At 41.4% G+C, this 24,581-nt stretch overlaps 1 protein-coding gene across 6 annotated transcripts in view; it reads right to left on the bottom strand.

Annotated features, from left to right (window-relative positions):
- Positions 1-24,498, bottom strand: part of MPPED2 (metallophosphoesterase domain containing 2) — a 179,176-nt gene extending 154,678 nt beyond the window's left edge. For 2 of the 6 annotated variants that reach the window (XM_020795628.3, XM_020795623.3), the window contains exons 1-2: positions 24,058-24,498; positions 15,293-15,536 (exon numbers count right to left, since the gene is read on the bottom strand). In XM_020795628.3, the coding sequence (XP_020651287.3) occupies positions 15,293-15,420 (128 nt within the window). In that variant the 5' untranslated portion in view covers positions 15,421-15,536; positions 24,058-24,498. Of the gene's footprint in view, positions 1-15,292; positions 15,537-21,629; positions 21,742-22,121; positions 22,484-24,057 lie in introns of those variants that run through there. The other 4 variants (XM_078384030.1, XM_020795624.3, XM_078384029.1 and 1 more) reach the window with 3 other exon arrangements.
- Between the last annotated feature and the right edge of the window lie 83 nt (positions 24,499-24,581).

Here is a 24,581-nt window from a genome sequence, read left to right as displayed (position 1 = left end):
ACTATGCTACCAACCAAATAGCCCACTTAGACCCCTAAGGCTACAGACCTAAAGGAACTGCACAAAACTTCAAAACTCACTAACAGTGTGCCTTCCATTCTTTTGTAATAGAAGCATAAGATAAGCACCTTCTTGGAGGAGGAGGAGGAGGAGCCCATTCTCCTTTCCTAAGCCTCGTGTGTACTTGGCTGGTCTCTGTCTTCCACATTCTCCTTCTCAATCACCATCCCCTCCTTTGGTTTCCCACCAATTTTTCTTTCATGTCTCTCTGTAATCACTGACCTTTCCCTCCTGCTTCTTCTTTCTACTGAAATTCCTGCTCCCCGTATTCTACTCCCAAGACAAAAAAGTATATAAAGTGTCAACGTACACATTTTCAGTACTCATTCCACACCACCTCTTCCCTCCATCATTCCTATAAGCTCTAACTTTATCTCCGTTGCCCTTCTGGTCTATACCTTAAAGAGCACTGAATTTCCCAGACTAAACAATCCCAGTTGCACATAATAAAGCTATTTGTGTTTGATTAAATGGTGTTAGGTTGGACCACCTTTACCAGACCAACAACAGTGTTCTGGCAAAATAGAGCCAGGGTCAGATCGAGAAGTGATTCATCTAGTAGTCATGTGAACTAAATCCCTCCACACATCTTCCTGCAGCCATCCATGTTTAGGAAAGAACATACATCGGGAAGTGCATTCTTCAGATAAATGTATAGCAGGGCAGGCAGGCTGGGTGAATTTCAGGTGAGTTGGACAATGACTGCCACAAGTATCAGTCAGCACAGCTAATGAGACAAATTAAGGAAGTTGTAGTCTACTACTCCCCTTCACGGATTGCTGCTTTGTTGAGGCAAAGGGGCTTGAGTAATTCAGAGAAGCTATGGGCTATGCTGTGCAGGGACACCCAAGATGGACAGGTCATAGTGAAGAGTTCTGACTAAACGCAATCCACCTGGAGCAGGAACTAGCAAGACACTCCAGTATCTTTGCCAAGAAAACTCCATGAACACAAACAAAAGGCAAAAAGATATGACACTGGAAGATTGGACCCTCAGGCCAGAAGGCGTCCAACATGCTACTGAGGAACAGTGGAGGACAAGTACAAGTAGCTCCAGAGCTAATGAAGTGGTTGGGACAAAGCTGAAAGGATGATCAGCTGCGGACGCACTTGGAAATGAAATGAAAGGGCAACGCTGCAAAGAAAAATACTGCATAGGAATCTTGGTAAGCTGGAGGTGGTCAAGCAGAAGATGGCAAGAATAAACATTGACATCCTGGGCGCCAGAGAAGTAAAATGGATGGGAATGGGTGGATTCAATTCAGACGATTACCGAATCTACTATTGTGGGCAAGAATCCCATAGAAGAAATGGAGTAGCCCTCATGGTCAACAAAAGAGTGGGAAAAGCTGTGATGGGATACAACCTCAAAAATGACAGAATGATTTCAATACAAATCCAAGGCAGATCTTTCAGCATCACAGTACTCCACGTTTATGCACCAACCACCAATGCTGAAGAGGCTGAAACTGACCAATTCTATGAGGACTTAGAACAGCTTAGTAACATTGTACAAGAGGCAGCAACAAAAACCATCTCAAAGAAAAGGAAATGCAAAAAAGCAAAGTGGCTGTCCAACGAGGCCTTACTAATAGCAGAGAAGAGAAGGGAAACAAAATGCAAGGGAGATAGGGAAAGTTACAGAAAATAGAATGCAGACTTCCACAGAATAGCAAGGAGAGACAAGAGGGCCTTCTTAAATGAACAGTGCAAAATAATAGAGGAAAAGAATAGAAAGGGAAAAACCAGAGATCTGTTCAAAAAAAAATTGGGAGATATTAAAGGAACCTTTTGTGCAAGGATAGATACGATAAAGGAAAAAATGTAGGGACCTAACAGAAGCAGAAACAATCAAGAAGAGGTGGCAAGAATACACAAAGGGATTACAGTGGTGCCTCAGTTTACAACTGTCCCTACTTACGACCAATTCGCCTTACAAACAGCTCCGGTCACAAAATTGTGACCGGAGTTTCCACTTATGAACACTTCCAACCTTGTCCCTTCGTTCTCTGTGCATTTCCAATCTGCTTCATTTCTTTTCTGTGCTTTTGCAATGGGTCCTGCATGCTTCCCTTGCTTTTCTTCCCCTCCCCCTTCGGCTGGAAGGGATTAATTGCGTTTCCAATGAGTCTTGCAGTGATGTTTTTGGTGATATTTTTCTTTGGCCGGACCAGATTAATTGCATTTCAGTGCATTCCTAAGGGAAATGGTGCTTCAACTTACAATCATTTCGAGTTACAACCATCATTCTGGAACAGATTATGGTCGTAAGTTGAGGGACCACTGTATACCAGAAAGATCTGGATGTCCCGGACAACACAGATAGTGTGGTTGCTGATCTTGAGCCAGACATCCTGGAGAGTGAAGTCAAGTGGGCCTTAGAAAGCATGGCTAACAAGGACAGTGGAAGTGATGGCATTCCAGTTGAAATATTTAAAATCTTAAAAGATGATGCTGTTAAGGTGCTACACTCAATATGCCAGCAAGTTTGGAAAACTCAGCAGTGGCCAGAGGACTGGAAAAGATCAGTCTACATCCCAATACCAAAGAAGGGCAGTGCCAAAGAATGCTCCAACTACCGTAGAATTGCACTCATTTCACATGCTGGCAAGGATAGGCTCAAAATCCTCCAGGCTTCAGCAGTATGTGGACTGAGAAGTCCCAGAAGTACAAGCTGGATTTCAAAGGGGTAGTGGACCACAGCAAACTATGGCAAGTCCGTAAAGAAATAGGAGTTGCCTGATCACCTTATCTATCTCCTGAGAAATCTATATGTGGGACAAGAAGTAACAGTTAGAACTGGATATGGAACAACTGATTGGTTCAAAATTGGGGAAGGAGTACAACAAGGTTGTATATTGCCTCCATGTGTATTTAACTTATACTGTATGCAGAATACATCATGTGAAAGGCTAGACTGGATGACTCCCAAGCCGGAATTAAGATTGCTGGAAGAAATAACAACAACCTCCTATATGCAGATGATACCACTCTGATGGCAGAAAGTGAGGAGGAATTACAGAAACTCTTAATGAAGGGAGAGCACAAAAAATGGTCTGAAGCTCAACATAAAAAAAAAACTAAAATCATGGCCACTGGTCCCATCACCTCCTGGGAACTTGAAGAGGAAGATATGGAGGCAGTGACAGATTTTACTTTCTTGGGCTCCATGATCACTGCAGATGGAGACAGCAGCCACGAAATTAAAAGATGCCTGCTTCTTGGGAGGAAAGCGATGACAAACCTTGACAGCATCTTAAAAAGCAGAGACATCACCTTGCCAACAAAAGTCCGCATAGTCAAAGCTATGATTTTTCCTGTGGTGACGTATGGAAGTGAGAGCTGGACCATAAGGAAAGCTGACCACCGAAGAATTGACGCTTTTGAATTGTGGTGCTGGAGGAGGTTCTTGAGAGTCCCCTGGATTGCAAGGAGAACAAACCTATCAATTCTAAAGGAAATCAACCCTGAGTGCTCACTGGAAGGACAGATCCTGAAGCTGAGGCTCCGATACTTTGGCCATCTGATGAGAAAACTCCCTGGACAAGACCCTGATGTTGGGAAAGTGTGAGGGCAAGAGGAGAAAGGAGCATCAGAGGACAAGAGGGTTGGACAGTGTCATCCAAGCTACCAACATGAATTTGACCAAATTCCGGGAGGCAGTGGAAGATAAGAGGGCCTGGCATGCTCTGGTCCATGGGGTCACAAAGAGTCGGACACGACTTTAATGACTATACGACAACAAAAAAGTCTATTACTTCTGAAGACAATCATGTTGTCTACCCACAATTCCTAGTAATGAACTGAACAAATGATGTAACTAATAAAATTAGTAGATTCAAAAGTGAATATAAATAGAGGAGTTAAACTCCTGTATGTTTAAGCTGTCAATCTGATACAATACAAAGTGCTAATTTTAACCTATAAAGCTCTAAATGGGTTGGGTCTCAAGAACTGCATTTCTCTTCATGAGCTTGCCTGAATGTTAAGATAAACAGGAGAGGACTTTCTTTTAGTCCCACCACCTTCTCATGTGTGTTTGGTGGGGACGTGGGAGAGGGCCTTCTCTGTTGCTGCTCCCAGAGTTTGGAATTCTGTCCAACAAGAGGCCAGGCTGACTCCATCTTTGCTGTCTTTCCATAAGCAGGTGAAAACCGTTATCTTCAGGCAAGCTCTAAGTGTGGTTTTTTAAAGGGATTGTTGTACCTTTCCGTTCTGAATGCATTTCTGGTGCTGCTTTCATTTACCATTTTCAGTGTGGTATTTGTTTTGATTCTTTTTGGTATTTGTATACAGTGATGCCCCACTTGACGACGATAATGCGTTCCAGCAAAATTGCTGTACAGCGAAATCATCGTCAAGCAAAAAAAACACACCCAACTGGAATGTATTGAAAACCGGTCAATGCATTCCAATGGGGGAAATACCTGCTCGTGCAGCGAAGATCCTCCATAGGGCGGCCATTTTTGATCCCTGTCTTGGGAAGAATCGGTCCGGAAAACAGCGGGGAGCCATTCTGCGAACCGCCAATCAGCTGTTTTTAATCGTTGTCAAGCAAAAAAACGGTTCCCAAAGCAGGGACCGAATCATCGCTAAATGAAAATCGCCCATTGGAACCATCGTTTTAGTGATCGCAAAAAAGGCATCATAAAGCGATTTCGTCGTCAAACGGGGTCATCATCAAGCGGGGCACCACTGTACTTACTGTTTTTAACTTTAAATATTTACAACAGCTTGCCCAGCAAAAGTCAGTTTATTTTAACCTCCATAAATGTGAGTAGATCAAGAATTCAAACAACAAAAGTGATGGTCATTGCCAATGTTACAAACTAAAGTGACAAATACGGTGTTAGTTTTCAAACAGTCCTGCTTTCCATTGTTATATTAAACAAAACCTCAAAATTTTACGGGTCTTCCTTGAAGATCACACTTAAGACTACAGTACATATTTTAGCACAATGTTGGAAATTGAATGAAAAGGCAGGCAATGTGATCCACTTCCAGATATATATGGTACAAAACGGAAAAATTAATAGTAAAAGTTGGTTTAAAAAAAACTTCAGTTGATCCAGACTTAGCATCACTAGGAACAGACCCACTAAAATTTATGAAACATAAAATAGTGATGACTAATCACTTCCCATTAACTGATTGCAGAAGGATCTATGTAAATGCAATGGAATCGGCACCCAACCTATAAGGTACATGTCCCCAGGCATGCGTAAAGTAGAACATTTACAAGAATCTCAAAAATTCCTTCTCAATTGCATTAACTAGGGGTGCAGATTTGTTTTGGGACTGCAACTTCCAGAATTCCCAAACTATTATGCCTGGGGAATTCTGAGAGTTGTAGTCCAAGAACACAGACATGGACACTTTTAGCACTAACATTATGTAAACTCAGGATGCCCATCTTCACTTACAAAATAAGTTACAATGCTCGCTTTGTATGATATAACAACAATAAAAGCAATAATCACGTGTTGTCAAGTGATTTCTGACTTATGAGAACTCTTTTCAGTGTTTTCCAAGTAGAGAATATTTACAGGTAGTTACCATTCCTTTCTTCTGGGAGCACTCAAAGACTGTGTGCAGCTTGCCCAAGGCCACACAGGTTGGCTCTCTTCACAGGAGGCACAATGGAACTGAACTCCCAACTTCTGCCTCTGCAAACAAGATACCTAAACCACTGAGATATCGAGCCAGCTCTGCTCTATACTATATACAGCATGCATTTTATCACTATTTCTATAAATCCAAGCATAGCGATGTAGATTCTAACCTTTTGCTTTGTGAAAAGAATAACTCCTTCAAGTTCAAAGGAAAACATCTGGATCAGAAGCCACCATGTCTCATCTTTCTTTCAAGTTTACTTGTTCATGTTCTGAACCACTGTCTGGAGGTGGTAATGGGCCAGATGAGAGCAAACAGATTAAAACTTAATCCAGACATGCTGGAGGTGATTCTCATTAAACAAATGGCAGATCAAAGAATAGGGATTAAAATTGTGCAGGATGACATTACAACACCCCAACAACTCAAGGCTCATAGCCTATGCCTACTCCTGGACTCATCTCTGAGTCTAGATGCTTAGATCTCAGCAGTAGCCAAGAATGCATGTACTGTATACAGTTAAAACTGGAGCACTAGCAGTGCCCATTCATGAAAATTTCTGATCTTGTTACACTCACACGTGCCTCAATTACATGCCACTTTGGTTACTGTTAAGACAGCCTACCTGGAGCTACCTTTGAAGATAGTTTCAAAATTTCAGCTGGTTTAAAATGCTGCTTACAAAGTCTATAGCTCCCCTGTTACAACAGCTTCACTGGCAACCAGTTGGTACATTCAAAATGCTGGTTATAACCTATAAACCCTACTCAGCTTGGGTCCAGGGTATCTGAAGAACTTTATCTCCCCGTATGTGCCTTCTCAGAGCCTAAGATCTTCAAGGGAAGCCTTTTCTCAGTTTATTTATTTATTTATTTATTTATTTATTTATTTATTGGACTTATATACCGCCCCATAGCGCTACAAGCACTCTCCGGGGGGTTTACAATTTTAATTATAAAGGCTACACATTGCCCCCCCAGCAAGCTGGGTACTCATTTTACCGACCTTGGAAGGATGGAAGGCTGAGTCAACCTTGAGCCGGCTACCTGGGATTTGAACCCCAGGTCGTGAGCACAGTTTTAGCTGCAGTACAGCGTTTTAACCACTGCGCCACGAGGTTCCACTGCCTTCACAGGCACATTTGGTGGGAATGTAAGAGAAGGTTTTCTCTGTGGTTGCTCCCAGCTGGTGGAATGCCATCTGTCTGATGAGGATATATAATCTCCAGGCTTAAAAGGAAGGTACCTCAAAATGCCAGATTCAGGGGAGGGGTATCAGGAGACAGGTGTCTAGTTGTCTTGTTTGCTCCCAGAGGCATCTGGTGGGGCCCCTGTGAGATACAGGGAATAGATGGGCCCTTGGCCTGATCCATGAGGGCTCTTCTTATGTTATTTTTTCTGGAGGCTAAGTTGACAGCCTCCCTCTTGCCTTTCTAGTAACATATAGAGATGTTCCTTTTTAAACAGGCTTAACTACACTGGGCATTTAGGCTTCACCTTTCTGTGATTTCAGGTATAGTAATTTTAAGTGTGTTTTTAAAGGTTTTTGGATTTTTGTAGATTATTATTTTTACACTTATTTATAATTGCTTTTTAATTCAATAATGTATTGTGCTTTTAACTTTACTCATATTTTAATTATTGTGAGGCGCCTTAAGTCCATTTATAGGAGGACAGTGGCACAGAATGAATGAATGAACTTTGTAGGTGAACTACTGGGACCCTTAGCAATATGACTACATTATGAGTCAGCGTAGTGCAATACGATATAAATGTATTTGAGACTGGTATGAATTTATTTCCAGATCAAAGCATATAGGCTCTGACAAAAGAACAAGCTACTCTCTCACTGCCTCTCTCTCTCAGGAGAACATAGCAGTGATTCTGATTTTGAGCACAAAAAAGCCCTCACACTGCATGCCTCTAGCTGGTTTGCCACTGCAGCTATAAGCTGAAAAGCTAATGCAGGACACAATGGGGGGAAAAGTAGTTCCAAAGAAGAATATTGCAATTGATAGAAATCTCTTCTGAAGTTGTACCCATAAATTTTCTGCAAAACTGCCCCGCCTCACAGCCAAGTCTTGTTTCAGCATGTGAATGAGAAATCAAGAAAAAATAATAATTATGAATTAAAAATGGATCTAGCTATAAAGCAAAGCAATCAGATGACTATTTCATCATGCAGCCAGTTCTCATACCCTTTAAATTCACCAAACACTCAACGTTACTTTGGATCAGGGTAAACAGGGACAAGCAAGACATGATGTTGAGCATGTCAATTGCCCTTGCATGTTGTTTAGCAACCACAGGGGAACAGCTCCAGATTGCAGGTAGGAGAAAAAAAAATCTCTGTTCCCACTAGGGTCCTCATCCAGTTTGGAGATCCATGACTCTTTACTCCAGGATGAAAACTGCCCTTACCATCAACAACATCTTTTCTCCTGAAACATCCATTAACCCTGGAGGAAGAAATCTAGATCAGGACCACACCCGTGCCAAAGGGTTAAACTGATTTCTCTGCACATTACAGTGTCAATGTGGATGATCATTGCCTAATAGTTAGTTAAAAAAATTGAATCAGTATCATTACTATGGGTCTATTCTGATACAACGGATTTTCTGGATCCATTTCAATCGTGTTTCAGGCCAGGTTTTGGTACGGAGACTGCCTTGGTCGCCCTGTATGATGACCTTTGCCAGGAGAGATACAGGGGGAGTGTGACCCTGTTGATACTCCTGGACCTCTCAGCAGCTTTTGACACCATCAACCATGGTGTCCTTCTGGATAGGCTGGCTGGGTTGGGAGTTGGGGGCACTGTTTTACGGTGGTTCCGCTCCTTCCTAGCTGACCGGTTCCAGAGGGTGGTGCTGGGGGACAGTTGCTCTGCCCCATGGCATTCATGTCATGGGGTTCCTCAGGACTCGATACTGTCCCCCATGCTGTTCAACATCTACATGAAACCGCTGGGAGAGGTCATCAGGAGGTTTGGGCTGAGGAGTCAGCAATATGCTGACTTTCCACCTATCCATGTGAGGCGGTTTCTGTGCTGAACTCGTATCTGGACCTGATAATGGACTGGATGAGGGTTAATAAATTGAAACTCAATCCAGACAAGACGGAAGTGCTGTTAGTGGGTGCTTCGCCGGACAAGTTGGAGGGCCATTTCCCTGCTCTGAATGGGGTTACACTACCCCTAAGGGACAGGGTCCGCAGCCTGGCGGTGCTCCTGGACCCCAGTCTAACTCTAGAAGCCTAGGTGGTGGCCAGGGGCGCCTTCCTTCAGCTGCGGAAATTGTACAAGCTATGGCATTACCTGGACGAGTGGAGTCTCATGACAGTTACACACGCACTGGTAACATCTCGTATAGATTATTGCAATGCGCTCTACGTGGGGCTGCCTTTGAAGACGGTCCGGTGACTGCAACTGGTTCAGAATCGAGCGGCGCGGCTGGTGAGTGGTGGGGCCGCTGGAGACCCCCTCAAGCCGATTCTGTTTAAGTTACATTGGTTACCAGTTGCTGCCCAGGCCCAATTTAAAGTGCTTGTTTTGACTTATAAAGCCCTAAACAGCTTGGGCCCTGGATACCTGAAGGACCACCTCCTTCAATATGAATCTACCCAGCAGTTAAGATCTAGCCAGGGGGCCCTTTTGAAAGAGCCATCACTCAAAGAAGTAAGAGGGATGGCCTGTAGACAAAGGGCCTTTTCGGCAGCTGCCCCCAGACTATGGAACGCCCTCCCGACTGAAATTCGTCTGGCGCCGACATTGATGACATTTCACCGCCAGGTCAAAACCTTCCCGTTCCAGAAGGCTTTTAATTGAAATAACATCGACTGTGGGTCCTGATGGCAATTTAAATTGTATTTTAATCATTTAATCTTTTGTTGTATTTTAATTGAATTTTAATTGGTGTAAGCCGCCCAGAGACCTTTGGTTAGAGTGGAAGGCATATTAATTAATTAATTGATTGATTGATTGATTGATTGATTGATTGAATGCATGAATGAATGAATGAATGAATGAATGAATGAATGAATGAATGAATAAATAAATAAATAAATAAATAAATAAATAAATAAATAAATAAATAAATAAATAAATAAATAAATAAATAAATAAATAAATAGCTGTTCTGGGTTTTTCAGGCTCTTTGGCCGTGTTCTGAAGGTTGTTCTTCCTGACGTTTCGCCAGTCTCTGTGGCTCGCATCTTCAGAGGACAGCAACCTTCAGAACATGGCCAAAGAGCCCGAAAAACCCAGAACAACCATTAGATCCTGGCTGTGAAAGCCTTCGCGAAAATAGATAGATAGATAGATAGATAGATAGATAGATAGATAGATAGATAGATAGATAGATAGATAGATAGATAGATAGATAGATAGATAGATAGATAGATAGATAGATAGATAGATAGATAGATAGATAGATAGATAGATAGATAGATAGATAGATAGATAGATAGATAGATAGATAGATAGATAGATAGATAGATAATCTTTTTCTGCACAAGTAGAAGGTTGTCTTAGGGAAATGATTGTGTGATGGTCTAGAGCCTTTTTCATATTGATGCTCCACAATTCTGAGTTCAAATGATATAATCTTCTGGGCCTGCCATGAGGATGGTACAAAGCTGCTGGAAAACATTAAGCATAGAGATCCTGCATCCACTCAACAGACAACTTGTGCACTCCAAAAAGACCACCAAGAAGCCCTAGTCACAATGAAGTCAAAGGGATTCAATAACAGTTCAGCTGAACTGCTAGCACTGCTGTTTCTCAGAACAAAACACAACACACTACTTAAACTCGGCTATGAGAGACCAGTGATTTGCAAGGACTCTTTTCATGTCAGTTCCCAACTCTCACCTGTGCAGAAAGCAGTATCTATTCAAGTCAGGAAGGCCTTAGAGACGTGAGCTCTAAGGCCTTCCTGAGAAGGAAGAAAGCAAAGCAGTAAAAACATCTAACAGCTCATACACCACTGATGTAACTTAACTGTTAATATTCTGTTTATATGTCTTGTATCATCTTCTCTAAATACTCCATTTTTTAAAAAAACCATTTAAAAACTGAACAAAGTGGTGAGCATTTTTAGAACAAATGAAAGAAATGTACAGTCTTCCAGTCATCATGTGCTCTCAAGCTGCCTTCAAGTTATGGCAATCCTAAATGAATTGCTGATGTTCATGAGATGTTCCAGGAGTAGTTTGCCTCTGCTACACACAACCCAGTGAGTTCCCATAGCCAAGCAGGAATTTGTACCAGGGTCTCCTGGGCCCTAGTCTAACATTCTATCCCTTCTAACATACAGGCTCTCATGATGTTGCTAGACAAAGTAAACTGTCTCATAATACGCATGTATGCTATTGTAGACACATCAGGTGGATGAAAGTACTATTAATTAAAGCTGGAGTTTGTTCTCTCTTCTTTACCCAAAAACAATCTCAGTGTTTTCCAGAGTGGGTTAGGAGGATTTTAAGTCGATGTACAGTATCTAACCAGCAGTTTCTATTATTACATTTTATCCTACAGCATATACAAAACAAATTTCTCATCCAGATAAAAATATCTTGTGCTCATTCCTTATTATTTTATATCATGCTTTCTCAGGGTACCCCAGGGGTTAGCTTATCTCACTTTATCTCCACATGAAATAAGTCAGGGTAAAGGAGAATAACTGATGCAGCCAGCTAAATGCAATTCACTGGACATATACTGTGACTTGCTAGGTACTTGATAACACTTCAGTTTGCAGCCCCAACAGAAACAGGGGGCAGGGACGTACTGAGGTAGGGAACGTCCAGCTCTTCAGATATAATTCCCATCAGCCCAACCCAACAATGGAAGTGATCGGACCTGTAGCCCAACAACATCTAGATGTTTAAACTACAGAGGGCCTGCCATAATACAACTAGTGGGTTGCATGTTGATAGGACACAGATTATACGAGACCACTAATACCCAGGCATTTTGTTTTATAGGTCACACGCTGTGCAAGTCTATGTAAGAACCTTGTGGATGTAAGAATCTGAATCTTGATTCCCTATTCAAATCCAAAATTATTATTCTTATTCATTCTGTCTATACTCCATCCTCCCACTAACAAAGGGATGGAAAGTGGCTCATATAATTTTAAAAAGGCAAATATATGTGAAACTAATGTAATGATTTTTGTAGGAGCAATAACCTGGCAGCCTTGTTAAAAACATTAACAAGTCTACTAGATTGTTACTACAATAAAGTCAATGTCTACTAGACTTTTTATAACATTGTATTTTATTCTACATTTTTAAGATCTCTTCCTATATTTTTCAATCAACAGAACTAGGACAATTTACGTACAAAATACATTGAAAAAGAAGCTTCTTACAGAACCCAAATATACTCTTAATTACATTCTGTATTATAAGAGAAATCTCAAGAAGAAAAAAGGCAATACATTTTCCTAGGGGGAAAATTGTATAAATTAAGCAAATGTTCAAGATTAATATAATTTGTGTGTTTATTGATTTGACAAAGCAAACGGAGACATACCTCAAAGATCTGAAAAGGAAGGTAATGGCTAAGAAACTGGAAAACTAATTCCAAAGGCTCTGCAATGTGAGTACAACAGGCTTTGGAGATTCCTCTTGATCAAGTACCACACTTGAATGACATTCAAAGGATTAAGAAAGCATCTTAAAATGTGAGCTAGAACTGCAGGACAACCTACAGTATACTGTATTTTCTGACATGTTTAATAAAGGCCTGGCTGCTTCTCCCGACATTTTGAAGGGAAGTGATTTTGAAGCAAGATCTGGTAAGTATGTACAGTATATAACTTTTTAACCAGCAAACATGGTGGGGAGGGAGGGAGGGAGAGAGAGAGAGAGGTGGAGACAGTTACAACAGGAAAAGTATAGCTGTACCACCCCCTTGCCTTCTTACCTTAAATTGCTACCCTCCTGAAACCACTTTTGTTTCCCAAATGTATCTATCATGGCTCTGTTACACACACTTGCATGAAAGTCAGCGAAAAAGCATCACTGCAACACAAATGCAAACACCTCACAAGCATCTCTGGGCTGAGGCCACTTACTGCAAACCACAGCCAATGTACCACAATGGTGTTGAAATTCAATGCTGGTGCACTTTCCTGAATGTCAAGAAGCACAATGCCCATTTCTGACACATTGACACTGATTTCAAGCTGTGCACTCCATAACAGAGAGTCCTGGAATTCACAGGACAAAAGTGGACTAAGCTGTGCAATATGTACTAAGTTTCATCGCCTACAATGGCATATACATTAATATGCCACTATTTATCTTGAAGCAGCAGCTAATCTCTCCTCTAAAATTTTGGGACATTTGAAGAAGTAACTGGAAGTTTACAAAAAGCCTGTGCTGAAAAAAACCTATTAATCTGTAAATAATATTTTTTTAAAAAATTAGCCCAATTTAAACACTCAAAATGTTGCACTTATACATGCAACAAAATTATTCTGTCAATTCCAGGACAAAGAGCCCTAAACCCAAAGTGATACTTGAAAGGGAGGTGGAATTTCCATCCCCACAATTATGTAGTACTCTGCAGAGCCAAGGAACTGCTCCAGAGTTTTCCACCGCACTGAAGCAGCAGCTTTGTTAAAGGGGGGGGGGGGAGGGAGGGAGAGAGAGAGAGCACTGCAGGATGGAGAAGGACCCACACCCACCAGAGTACTACAGTTAGGTTCTTAAAATTTTATCTTTTCTAATCCAGAGTGCTGGAAAACAACACAATCTCTAAAATATAAAGCTATTACAGAAGATGTTGAACTGGGCCACCCAAGTCTACACACTTCTGTTCATATGCAATAGCTAAAAGTTGTTTTTTGTGATAGCAACAGCTTGAAATTCTTTCCTCACTATTTCATCATTTTATTCAGTCATGTGAAAGGACAAGACAGAAATTGTGCTGTGCTTTATTCTCTCAACTATATTTCCCAACAACATATACTTTATGCTTTATTAGCAATGTACTTTTCTTCCCCTCTATACAGCTAAAACTAAGACACCTTCCCATTGTATTTCATAAAAAATCTCTGTATAATCAGAAGGCTGGCACATCACTTCAATGCAAAAGAAACTGGTCCAGTGGGAAGAGGAAATCTGCATCTTGAACTCACTATAGCACAACACTTTAGAATTTGCACTATGCAACAACTATAATCAGCCCATGAACAGAAGACTCCCCCCCCCCATTTGCTTTGGGTCAATGTGAGGTCAAGAGTTGCTCCTTTAGTTTTATCATTTAACTTATCCCTAAGATCATTGAGAGGGCAGAGCTTAACTAAAAACTGTTGATAAAGATCAAATAGCTGTTAAAACCTCAGCTGATTAACAATAGGAAGGATATGTGGAATTTAAGACTCCACTTAATTCTTAAAATCTCTGTGTGTACTTTATATATGTCAGCATGATCTCAAAAACCACAATAATCAAACATAGCAGGCTGTGTAAGGGACCTTTTGCTCTGCTTTTGTTGGTTTATGTTCTGGCCATAAACATCATTTTAATGCAGTATTTGTATTTCTTGGGACTAATAGTTCAGCAGTCTTGAAAAATCCTTTGTCTTCCTTATTGTAAGAGGAATGCAGCATGTGGCGCACGTTCCCCTTACAACAAGGAGGACAAAGGATTCAGTGATCAGGAGACAATTAGTCCCAATTAGGCCTATTTCGCAGCTGAGTGCAAAGGGTGGGGGAAGGGTGCTCACATTTTCAAGAAATATGTCCCTCTGGCAAGTTCCTGCAAAATCAATAAAGCTACAAGTCTGTTATGAGGCCTCCAGTTCACATACAAAATTGTGCTGAGGTTTACCAAGCCTCTCATGACTAGAGTTCTTTGAATGCTAATTTGTCTAATAAACCATGCCAAAAAAATTGTACAATTTTGCTATCTAATTTACAGCATGGGATTGTAATTCTAATAGTTCCTAGTCTACCATCTATACAAGGATGGACAATAACAATGTCTAGGTAGAAGTCACTTAGCCTATGGTTTCTAATTAGTTAAATGGAAAGGTTTTTTTTAAAAAAAAACAATGTTGAAAACAGTATCATAATGAAGGTGAATGATTTAAAATTTTTGAAACCTCATTCTAAAGCTTTTTGTACTCTCATGATTGCTAAGTCATTGTATTAACACTCTGAAAAAAGCTGGCCCTATTTTTTACTAGTGGCCTATGTTTCACTACTGACACTAGAGCTAGTATAGGGCAGTGGACAGACAGAGGACCTAGTATTCATAAAATCCCTGCTTGGCCATGGAAACTCTATGGCAATGAAGGCTATCAAAGCACATTTTAAGAATATACTTTGAAAGCCATATTAGGGTTATCCTAATTTGGATATACTTGACAACACGTAGCAACTAGAAACCTATACATGTAAATGCCTTTCATAAAATATCCAATGTAATTTTTTAAAAGGTGATCTTACTCCCACATGTATATAATGGCATAATTATGTGTATTCACGACAGATGAAATCTATGTCCTTCCATCTTTGGATCTAACAGTTGGATGGCTAGATCTAATGGCAACCTAGCTATACAAGATGCAAAAGTCAACGTGCTACATTAATAGTACTGTACTTACATGTGTACATGTGGAGGCTGGAACCTGCTCTGGTTAATATTGTAATGTGTGAACGCCTGGGTTGGATTTGAACTGTATTCATCCACTGAAATGGTAACTTTGCCTTGTGAAGGAATTCCATGAGCCATGCTTCGTCTTTATAGACATGAGCAACTTACAACTTTCCAGAGCAAATGATGGAGGTGGGCATTGTGTTTCAGCCAACGCTGCAACTTAAAGATCTCCTCATGAACTCTGTAGACTTCTGAGGAAAAAAAAACAGAAAACAAAGGAGTTTAGCCATCTTAAATTCCACCCAGGGGTTGTTTTCCTATCTAAAATTTCAAGAGATTAATAGCTTGATCTATTCATGTTGTGAGATACAGCAACAATGAATTCCTTCTGTAATCGTAGATTTTAACAGCTTGAGAGAACACCAAGGGTTCCAAAGTAGTATAAACGATCATGGAGGGAATACTAATGGGAGGGACACCCAAAATAGCCCAATCAAGGCAGAACATGCTAGATGGCAATGGAACACTGTCTGACAGATGGAGGAGAGAATGAAAAACTGAGAAAGGAGGGAAGATGAGAACAGAGAGCGCTGGTGAAGGGCACTGGCTTCCTGGAACTCTCAACAGAAGAAATCTACACTGCAACAATTTCCTGCTGATCCCAATTTTATGTATAAGTGCAATTCAGCTTTAATTTTCACATTTTTACAAGTTTCACAATATTTTCACTTCAAATTAAAAACAGCCAACAGTTTTGTGTTATTTTAAACATGCTACTCCTGAAATGTTCCTGACTTCAAAAATGCCTTTGGTTCAACATGGCCTTTATTTCTCGTCTCGAAACAAGCATTACAGACATAATTCATTTTTATTTCTCTCTTGTGAGAGACACTTCATTCTTCATACTGCTGTAATATGTACAAATACAAGTACTGTATTCCAACTAATTTTTTTCAAAGTGTTCAGAATCCCATTGGTGTTTGCATAAGGTTTGTGTAAATTACCATGGTCAACTGTGCCTAATTAACAAGATGCCTCAGTGTATCTTAGTTGTATACAGGCTATGTACTTGATGGCACAACTGGGATGCACTTCAGCACATCATCAATTAATCACAATCAGCCATGACATGTGCCACGGCACGTTATCATACAGTATATGTTTTGTATATGAATACCAGTGAAATTCTGACCAGAATCTCTTAAAGGAAAAACTGGTAACATGAACAACATGCCTATTTCATACTTGAAAAGGCCAATGCTCAGATTACAAGGGACACATATAAATCTATCATGTACAGTATATATTTATATACAACTTCTAACTAGTATTCTAGAGGTGAAGTGACTAGAAATGTAGTCAAATAATCAAAGAATTAGGACAGCTTCCCTAGAAAGAAAAGACTAAAAAGAATAGTAAGTTCTATGTATTCGCGAAGGCTTTCACGGCTGGGATCTAATGGCTGTTTTGGGTTTTTCGGGCTTCTTGGCTGTGTTCTAAAGGTGGTTCTTCCTAACGTTTCGCCAGTCTCTGTGGCCGGCATCTTCAGAGGACAGCAAACTGTGCTCACAGTTTGCTGTCCTCTGAAGATGCCGGCCACAGAGACTGGCGAAACGTTAGGAAGAACCACCTTCAGAACACGGCCAAGAAGCCCGAAAAACCCACAACAACCAATAGTAAGTTCTACTTTAGAGAGGGGAAAAAGAGAACAAACAGTTCCATGGTATTTAGTTAGACCATTATAAATTATTCTTTTAAACTGTTAAAAATATTTGCTTCCTTCATTCATATAACATGGCAATTCAAAGTCACCCAACATAATTCATAGAAATGAGACAAGAATTGTGGATTCTTAATCGTTCTAAATGACAATGACTCTAATAGGCATGGTTTTTTAAAATTACTGGACAAGAATATATCTATCAGTGGCTATTGCCCATGAAATAGAATATCCATGTTCAAAAGATTCTGAGGATGAACAAAATGGGATAGCTATCACTACTACATGAGATATTCACCACCTGTGATTATCCAGAAGCAAATAGCAGTCCATTCTTGAAAAGAGAATGTTGGACTATTTGGACTTTGTTAACATCATCTATCATGGAAATCCATGTTTTAAAGAAAGAGAGCTACATGCAATTCCTTCCTTTCTACTATTTTGTATCCATAGCATTCCAAAGAAACATAACTTACATTCAGGACATGAGGCTAGTGTTAGGACAGAATATGCAGAAATGAAAGATTTCCTATTGGTAAAGGCATCAGACAATGCTGGATTTTTATCTCCCTGACAATTCAAACTATATGCAATTTATGCCATACAGAAAGCTGTATTAAATTCAAATGAAGGAGTGAAAACTAGTAAAAGAGACATCATAAAGTAAGATATAAGATGATGTCATGCTGCTGGCAGAAAGCAACATGGAGTTGCAACAACTGAAAAAGGTGAAAGCCCACTCAAAAACAGATTTACACCTGAACATTAAGAAGACTAAAATTATGACTTACAGAAGAATTGCATCATGTTAATGTAAACAACGAAGAAATAAAAATTGTTGAAGTTTTTCCAGATCCAAGGGGGGAACTGCAGCCAAGGAATCATAAAAAGACTGACGCTTGGAAAGGCAGCTACGAAGGAACTAAAATGCAACTCTAAAGACTAACACTATAACCATCAATACAACGGTATTTCCAATTACTATGTATGGGTGTAACAGCCAGTTAAGAGAGCTGACATGACAACAACTGATTCATTTACAATGTGGATAAGAGCTTTATGGATACTATGGACAGCAGAAAGACAAATAGCGAGGTGCTAGATTAAATCAAGCTTGAATTCTAAATCACTAAACGCAGGTTATTGTATGTGGGAATATCACAAGATGAGGAGACACAGTGACAAAGAAAATAATGCTGGGAGAAGTTGAAGACAGCAGCAAATGAGGAAGACTAAATATGGGATGGATTGTAATGTAAATCATGGACCTAAATTTGCAAGATCTTCCATAACATGTAAGGCTGTAAGGTGGAAGCAAGCTGCCAGCACATAGCAACAAGAAGCCATTCCAAATCAGGCCTATATCACTTCACTTTAACTATATAGTTAAAAAGAATGCATGAAGTCATGGGGAAACAATCCATCATATGTGGGCCCATTTCCCCAAAATTAAATAATTTTTCATCCTAAGCAAACATTTACAGTTCTATGTAAGAAAAATCAAAAGTGTAATTAATTCCTGTGAGCTAGCACATGCTTCATGATTTAACTAAGCTAAAAATACATATTCACCCACTTCACAACCTGAGTTCACTGTATATAGATATATATTTTTACAGGTTAACATGCAATTACTATGTGAAACTTACAATCATTTCATTATGCCGGACTACTTTCTCTAGCCCAAACTCTTCCAAATTGTTATGTTTAAGAATAATTCTCCTCACCCAAAGAGGTGGAGAAACTTAGCCCTTCGCAAAACTTGTTATCTTAGTGCATCCAGTGTACATCTCCAGCCATTCCTATTTATCTTACGATGCCTCTCACACAAATGTTTCAAACCCACTCATCCCCATACTGAAACTGGATACACAGGATTATTAGGCCTTCTGTTATAGGTTCATATACTAAACCAAGAGATTAAAAAGTGAAACTACTCATCCTAACACTGTCAAAAGAAATTGCATCTTAATACCAAAAATAGCTTAAAAGAATTTTACAGATGAAAAATAAATAAGATTAAAGATGGGAATCATAGCAGTTTTTCACAATGGTTCACCCATGGCCTTAGAATATAATTCATACAGTATTCAAATATATATACTCTGTGTGTGTGTGTGTGTGTGTGTGTGTGTGTGTGTGTGTGTGTGTGTGTGTGTGTGTGTGTGTGTGTGTGTGTGTGTGTGTGTGTGTGTGTGTGTGTGTGTGTACATTTTTACTAAGTGATAATGTCTACATATTTCAACTTAAACGCAAATTCATACCTATTATTTTCTCTATGGTACACTACAGTACATTTCTCCATACAATGTTTGTATACTAGATGCAAATTTTTAAAACGACTTGGTAGATATGAATTCAAATATTGGAAACCTCTACTTCGCATCCTATATATTTTAAATATGGCTATGCATGTGTGTATATGTGCAATACATACAATGCATACAAACTCTTAAAATCTAGTTCTCCACAAACTACGAAAGGACCTTCCAAATGGCAGATGGGCTGCCATCAGCAATTTATTTTATTATTTTACAACCTCAGGCCAATGTAGGCTTCCATATGTTAGGTAAGTTAAAGAATCCCACAACTTCCTTTCCTGAAATCAGGATCTATCTTTCCTTCCTTTCACATATTATGAAAAGGAGGCATGATGAAAGAAAGTTAAGATCCCACCAAGTCCATCTCTGCCCAAATCTCTTTTGCACGAGTATATTTCAGAGATGTCGGTCTTAGCAGCAACCTGGAAAATATATCTATATATCCATATCTATAACTATATATCCAAATGTCACAGAGAATTAAATTGTTAAGAATTTGATGCATTATGTCAAATCTTTGCCCAGTCTGTGGTATAAGATAAAAGCCTACAAAATGTAATGGAGGGTCTGTATCATCTTTGCAGCTGTTTCCTTAATTTCCCCCACAATTATATTTTACTGTTATTTTGCATAACAGTAAAACACAACACCTGCCTCCAATTGCAGTTCTGGTGTGAAGACTGTAATTCTCTTTTGAGATACAAACTATGAAGGAGTGTGCAGTGTGGAACTGCATAATTGCACTGCACTGAAAAGTAAATACAAATGAAACATCTTCCCGTTATAGAAATGACTGTCATTAAAAAAGAATGTTAGCCCTCAGAGCTTAGGAATAGGGTGTGTGGGGGGGGAGGACACACTTTCTATTGTAAAATTTTAGTCCTGGCTGTGAAATGAGTTTGCAAATTGTTTTTTTCTTCCTCAAAGCAAATTCTATTGGGTAGAATGTAATATAAATAAAACATAATCTCATTCTTTTTTTTTCCTTTTGGCCTCAGTAAAAGATAAGCCACTATAGTATACTTGTACCAACTCATGAGAACCCAAAATGGAAAATTTCACATTTTATACTTCACAGAACTTACAATAGAGGATAATCAAAATCAATGGGAAACATGCTGTTTATATCCAGTTCTACAAATTTGTTACATAATAGCAAAAGCTTTGACACAAAAAATTCAACTACTGTACTGTAATTCAAAAGCCCAAGATTATGGAGAAGACAGAGAATTCTTTGAAGCTCAATTCCTCTGATTTTTAAAAGTAAAAGATTACACAAACATTCTAAATTTACATAACATTGTGTATATAAATGACCCTCAATTTCTCAAATATCAACTATCTTAATTTAATAAAGGTCATCTATTATATCTGAGCAGATTGATTTAGCTGCATTTCATTAATTTGTCTTTTTCTAGGGGAAACAGTTCTCATATCAGAAGAGCTTGATTGCCATCTGCTTTAATGAACAACTCTTTGAAGAAAATATAAAGACAGAAGCTAAATACTTAAAAACTTTCATGCATTTATATTAGCCTTTCCACGAGGATCTGTATTTCAGCACCAACATTCTTTACTGAAGAGAAAATTGTATATATCCACACAGTGAAATAGCTGGGTGTGCACAATATTATGTACCTTATGACTTACTTTAACATAAAATTATGATAACAAAAGGGATAATGAAGTACCATCTTACATCACACATTAATGTAAAATCTGATTTATCACCTGAAAATGACATTAATCCTAGAATAATACAAATGATATTTCTGTGCAACAGAAAATGTCACAAGGGAATTTTAATCTACTGATTCAGTCTAAGTCAATTAAATATACAAAAGCAGAATACTTGTATACTTTCCATATACTGCCTCAGAACAACAACAACAACAACAACAACAACAACAACAACAACAACAACAAATGCATTGTTTGTGGTGTGGCATTATCATTTCAGTAACAATACATCTTCATGAATGTGAACAGCAAATCAGAGCAAACAAAAATCAAACATACCATTTGAGGTGCTATGGTAAGAATACATACTGATGTGTGAGGAAATCTATCTTTGGAAATATTAGCTTTCCTTGACTAATCTTACAAAATGCAAATGTTCCTTGACACAGTAGAGGAGAAGAGACAAGATACCAACACTACTACCTCCCAGGCAACAATGCACAGAGATTTCCAAATCTTGCCCACATTTACTTTGCCAAGAAGCCTGAAGTTTTCAAAACAGGTTATAATAGAGGTTTTAGGAGCACAGCCCAAAGTTCAGGCTGCAGTCCTACACCATTTACCTGTGATTATGCCTCTGAGATTTTTCTCCTGAGACTCCTTGCTCAGGATTGCAGTGTCAAGCTGGTAAGCACCACAAAGTGAAGTGCCTCAGAGACCTCCCTACTGCCTCTTCTACCATAACTTTACATAATCAACCTGTACTTGACAAGATCTGAACCTGTTTCCCCCGCTTACCCAATCCAACCTACAATAGAATGCCTATATTTTTCATTTAACCACAAGTTATCCTCCCATCCCCTCTTCAGGTAGATATTTGGGGGAAGGGAGAATGCATAAAAGTTGCATCAAACTAATTGGGGGGGGGGGAGAGATCATATCCCCAACACGTGGCAGCGAAGCCAAAGCCGCGTTGATTCACTGAAACTGCTACCATACAAGCGCGACGAAGAGAGAGAGAGAGAATGAATGAATGAATGAATGAAATCCAAAGAGCGAGCGCCTGTCCCTCCCTCTGTTCAAAGGAACCCCTTCCCTCAGAGGCTCAGAGGCACCTTCAGTTTAGGCAGGCAGGAGCAAGCAGGAGGGCTCCAAGGCGAGACATACCACCCGGCACCGTTTCTATCCCCTCTATATACACACACGCACCTCCGCGCCCGTGTCTTCTGGCCAATTCTGCCAGAAAAGGTGACTGGCTGCGCGCCTCTGCATCCACGTTGGGGGTTTGCTCGGTCTCCTTCCTCACACCCTCTTTCTTCCCAGTGCTCGGGATGATTGATCACAATCCGCGGCCAATCGCTTTGACACCGCACCATCCTGGCTGCTCTTGTCACACTCCCCCCCCTTTTCCCCCCACGTCACTCACCCCGACCAAGCTCCCCCTTTTCCCCTCCTGCTGGCATCATAACCCAGCTCTAAGACGCAGACAAACTCACTCTCCAGAGAGAGCTTCACTTTTTTTTTTCCCTCCAAAGCTACGGCTCGCGTCACGACTGCCCCGGCTTTCTAGACCGAATTTTCTGGGCATTCGGAACGTGGACGTTGTCTAGCGCTGGAACTTAAAAGTTTTTCCTCCTCTTCCGCGCGAATCTCTACAACTGCCCAAACCTACAAACACACGCACACACACTCACACACACACACAAAGGCACCCTTCTCCACCACCCCCACGCCCACTTTTCCTGCAGACCTTTCACACGACAACACCAAGCAGTTCGACTTGAGAGCTGGAGCCGGGGGGGGGAACCAGAAGTAACGCCATAATAACGTGCAAAAGGTGGTGAGAGGGGTAAAAATTACAACTGCACGCGTTACAAGCCTTGGCAATTCCACCTTGCCTTTTCTTCCTCTCCGCGCGCCCAAGCACCACCTCTTTAAAGGTCTCCCAGGGTTGCCAGGCCTGAGGGGACGGGGGGGAGGGAAAGTCACTGGTGACCAAGAATGTTTGGGGAGCGAGCCACTGGGGGGGAAAGAGGCATGAAAAACTCCAGCGCAGCATAGCAAAGAAACCCATTTGCAATCGCTACTTTTCTTATTTTTTGCACGGCTCTCCGCCTTCTCTTTCGCTTTGGGGGGTCTTGTGCGGGGGGAAGATGTCTGGGAAAATGCCTTTTCCAAATGCAGAGGAAGCATTTACCCCACACGCCCACCCGTTCCCCCTCCCGCCAGTCACACGCTTCAGTTTTTAAACCGCTCGCTGTACTTTGCATTTCACTACTACTGTACTCCCTCGCTCGGGCGGCTGTTTTCGCCGGGCTCCCTCGCTAGCTGAACCGCGCTCTCCGCACAATGCTCGCTCTGGCCTGGCCTGGCCTGGCCTCGCCGCCGCCTCCTCCTCCGGTCGCGCTTGCACACTCGAACCCCCGAGACTCCCTCGCTCGCCAACAGCCAGCCAGAGGCCGCTTTCCTGCCAAAGCGATTCCCAAGCCGCCGCCGCCGCTGCCGCCCCCCCTGCCCGCAAGGCCAAGAAATTAACGCACACGCGAGGGGGGGGACGGCAGAGAGAGAGAGAGAGATGGGGGCACTGGAAGCGCTTGGAGGCGGGGGGGGGAGGAAGAGGAGGAAGGGAGCTAAAAGCCAGAGAGAGAGGAGGAGGAGGAAGAGAGACAGACTCTCGCGCCGACCCGCAAATTAGCCTTCCCTTTGAAACAACATTTAAAAAGAAAATCCAGCGCGAATCCCCTCTCCCTCTCCCTCTCCCCCCCCCCCGATCGTCTGGGCGACTGGCAAAGCAGCAGCTCCTTTCGGAGGCTGATTATTGTGTCGCCGCGGCGGCGGCTGGTTGCCGGTGCTGCCGCTTGCCCTCTCTGATCCCCTTGTACATGACGAGGCACCTCTAACCCAGGGCTTTGTGTTTTGTTATAAGTAATTTCCCTCTTAACCCCCCCCCGCCTTTTCCTCTCCTTTTCTCCCTCCGAATCCTCTTTCCTTCTCTCTCTCTCTGATCGCGGGAGCAGCGAGGAGTCGGGGACGGGGTTGGGTTTGATTTACCTTCTCTCCCTCCTTTTTTTTTAATTTTCCTGGATGTTGATGTGTAATTCCTAGGGATGCCTTCGGTGCTGGGGAAGGAGCCGATCCATGAGGGGAGGAGGAAGAGGTGAAGCTGCCGAGAAGCTGGTGGTGGTGGTTCCGAGGGCGCGGGGGGGGAAAGAAAGGAGGAGGAGGGGGGGCGAAAGGCTTTGCCCAAGGTGGAGGGCTGGTGCAAGGCAGGGCAGCACCTTCGACCCTCAAGGATCCTTGGGAGTGCAGAGCGGAGGGGAGGCGAGGGAGGAAGAAGGAGCGGGGAGGGAGGAGAAGGAAAGAAGGCAGGAGAGAGAGAGAGAGAGAAAGAGCCAGAAAGGAGCTCAACCTCGATCCGGAGCGAGGGAGAAAAAAAGCGAGCGAGCGCGAGAGGAAAGGGAGCGCGAAGGAGGAAGAGAGAGAGAGCAGTGCAGTGAGTAAAGACTGCCACTGGGGTCAGGGAGCAGAGCACCAGGAAACAGGGCGGCCAAGGCGCTCCCCCCCCCTCACACATA

The sequence above is a fragment of the Pogona vitticeps genome, chromosome 1 (genome assembly GCF_051106095.1).
Source record: "Pogona vitticeps strain Pit_001003342236 chromosome 1, PviZW2.1, whole genome shotgun sequence".
In the NCBI taxonomy this organism is placed as follows: Eukaryota; Metazoa; Chordata; class Lepidosauria; order Squamata; family Agamidae; genus Pogona; species Pogona vitticeps.
The sequence above is the reverse complement of the archived record's forward strand: the minus strand, read 5'-3'. Positions and strand labels throughout refer to the sequence as shown.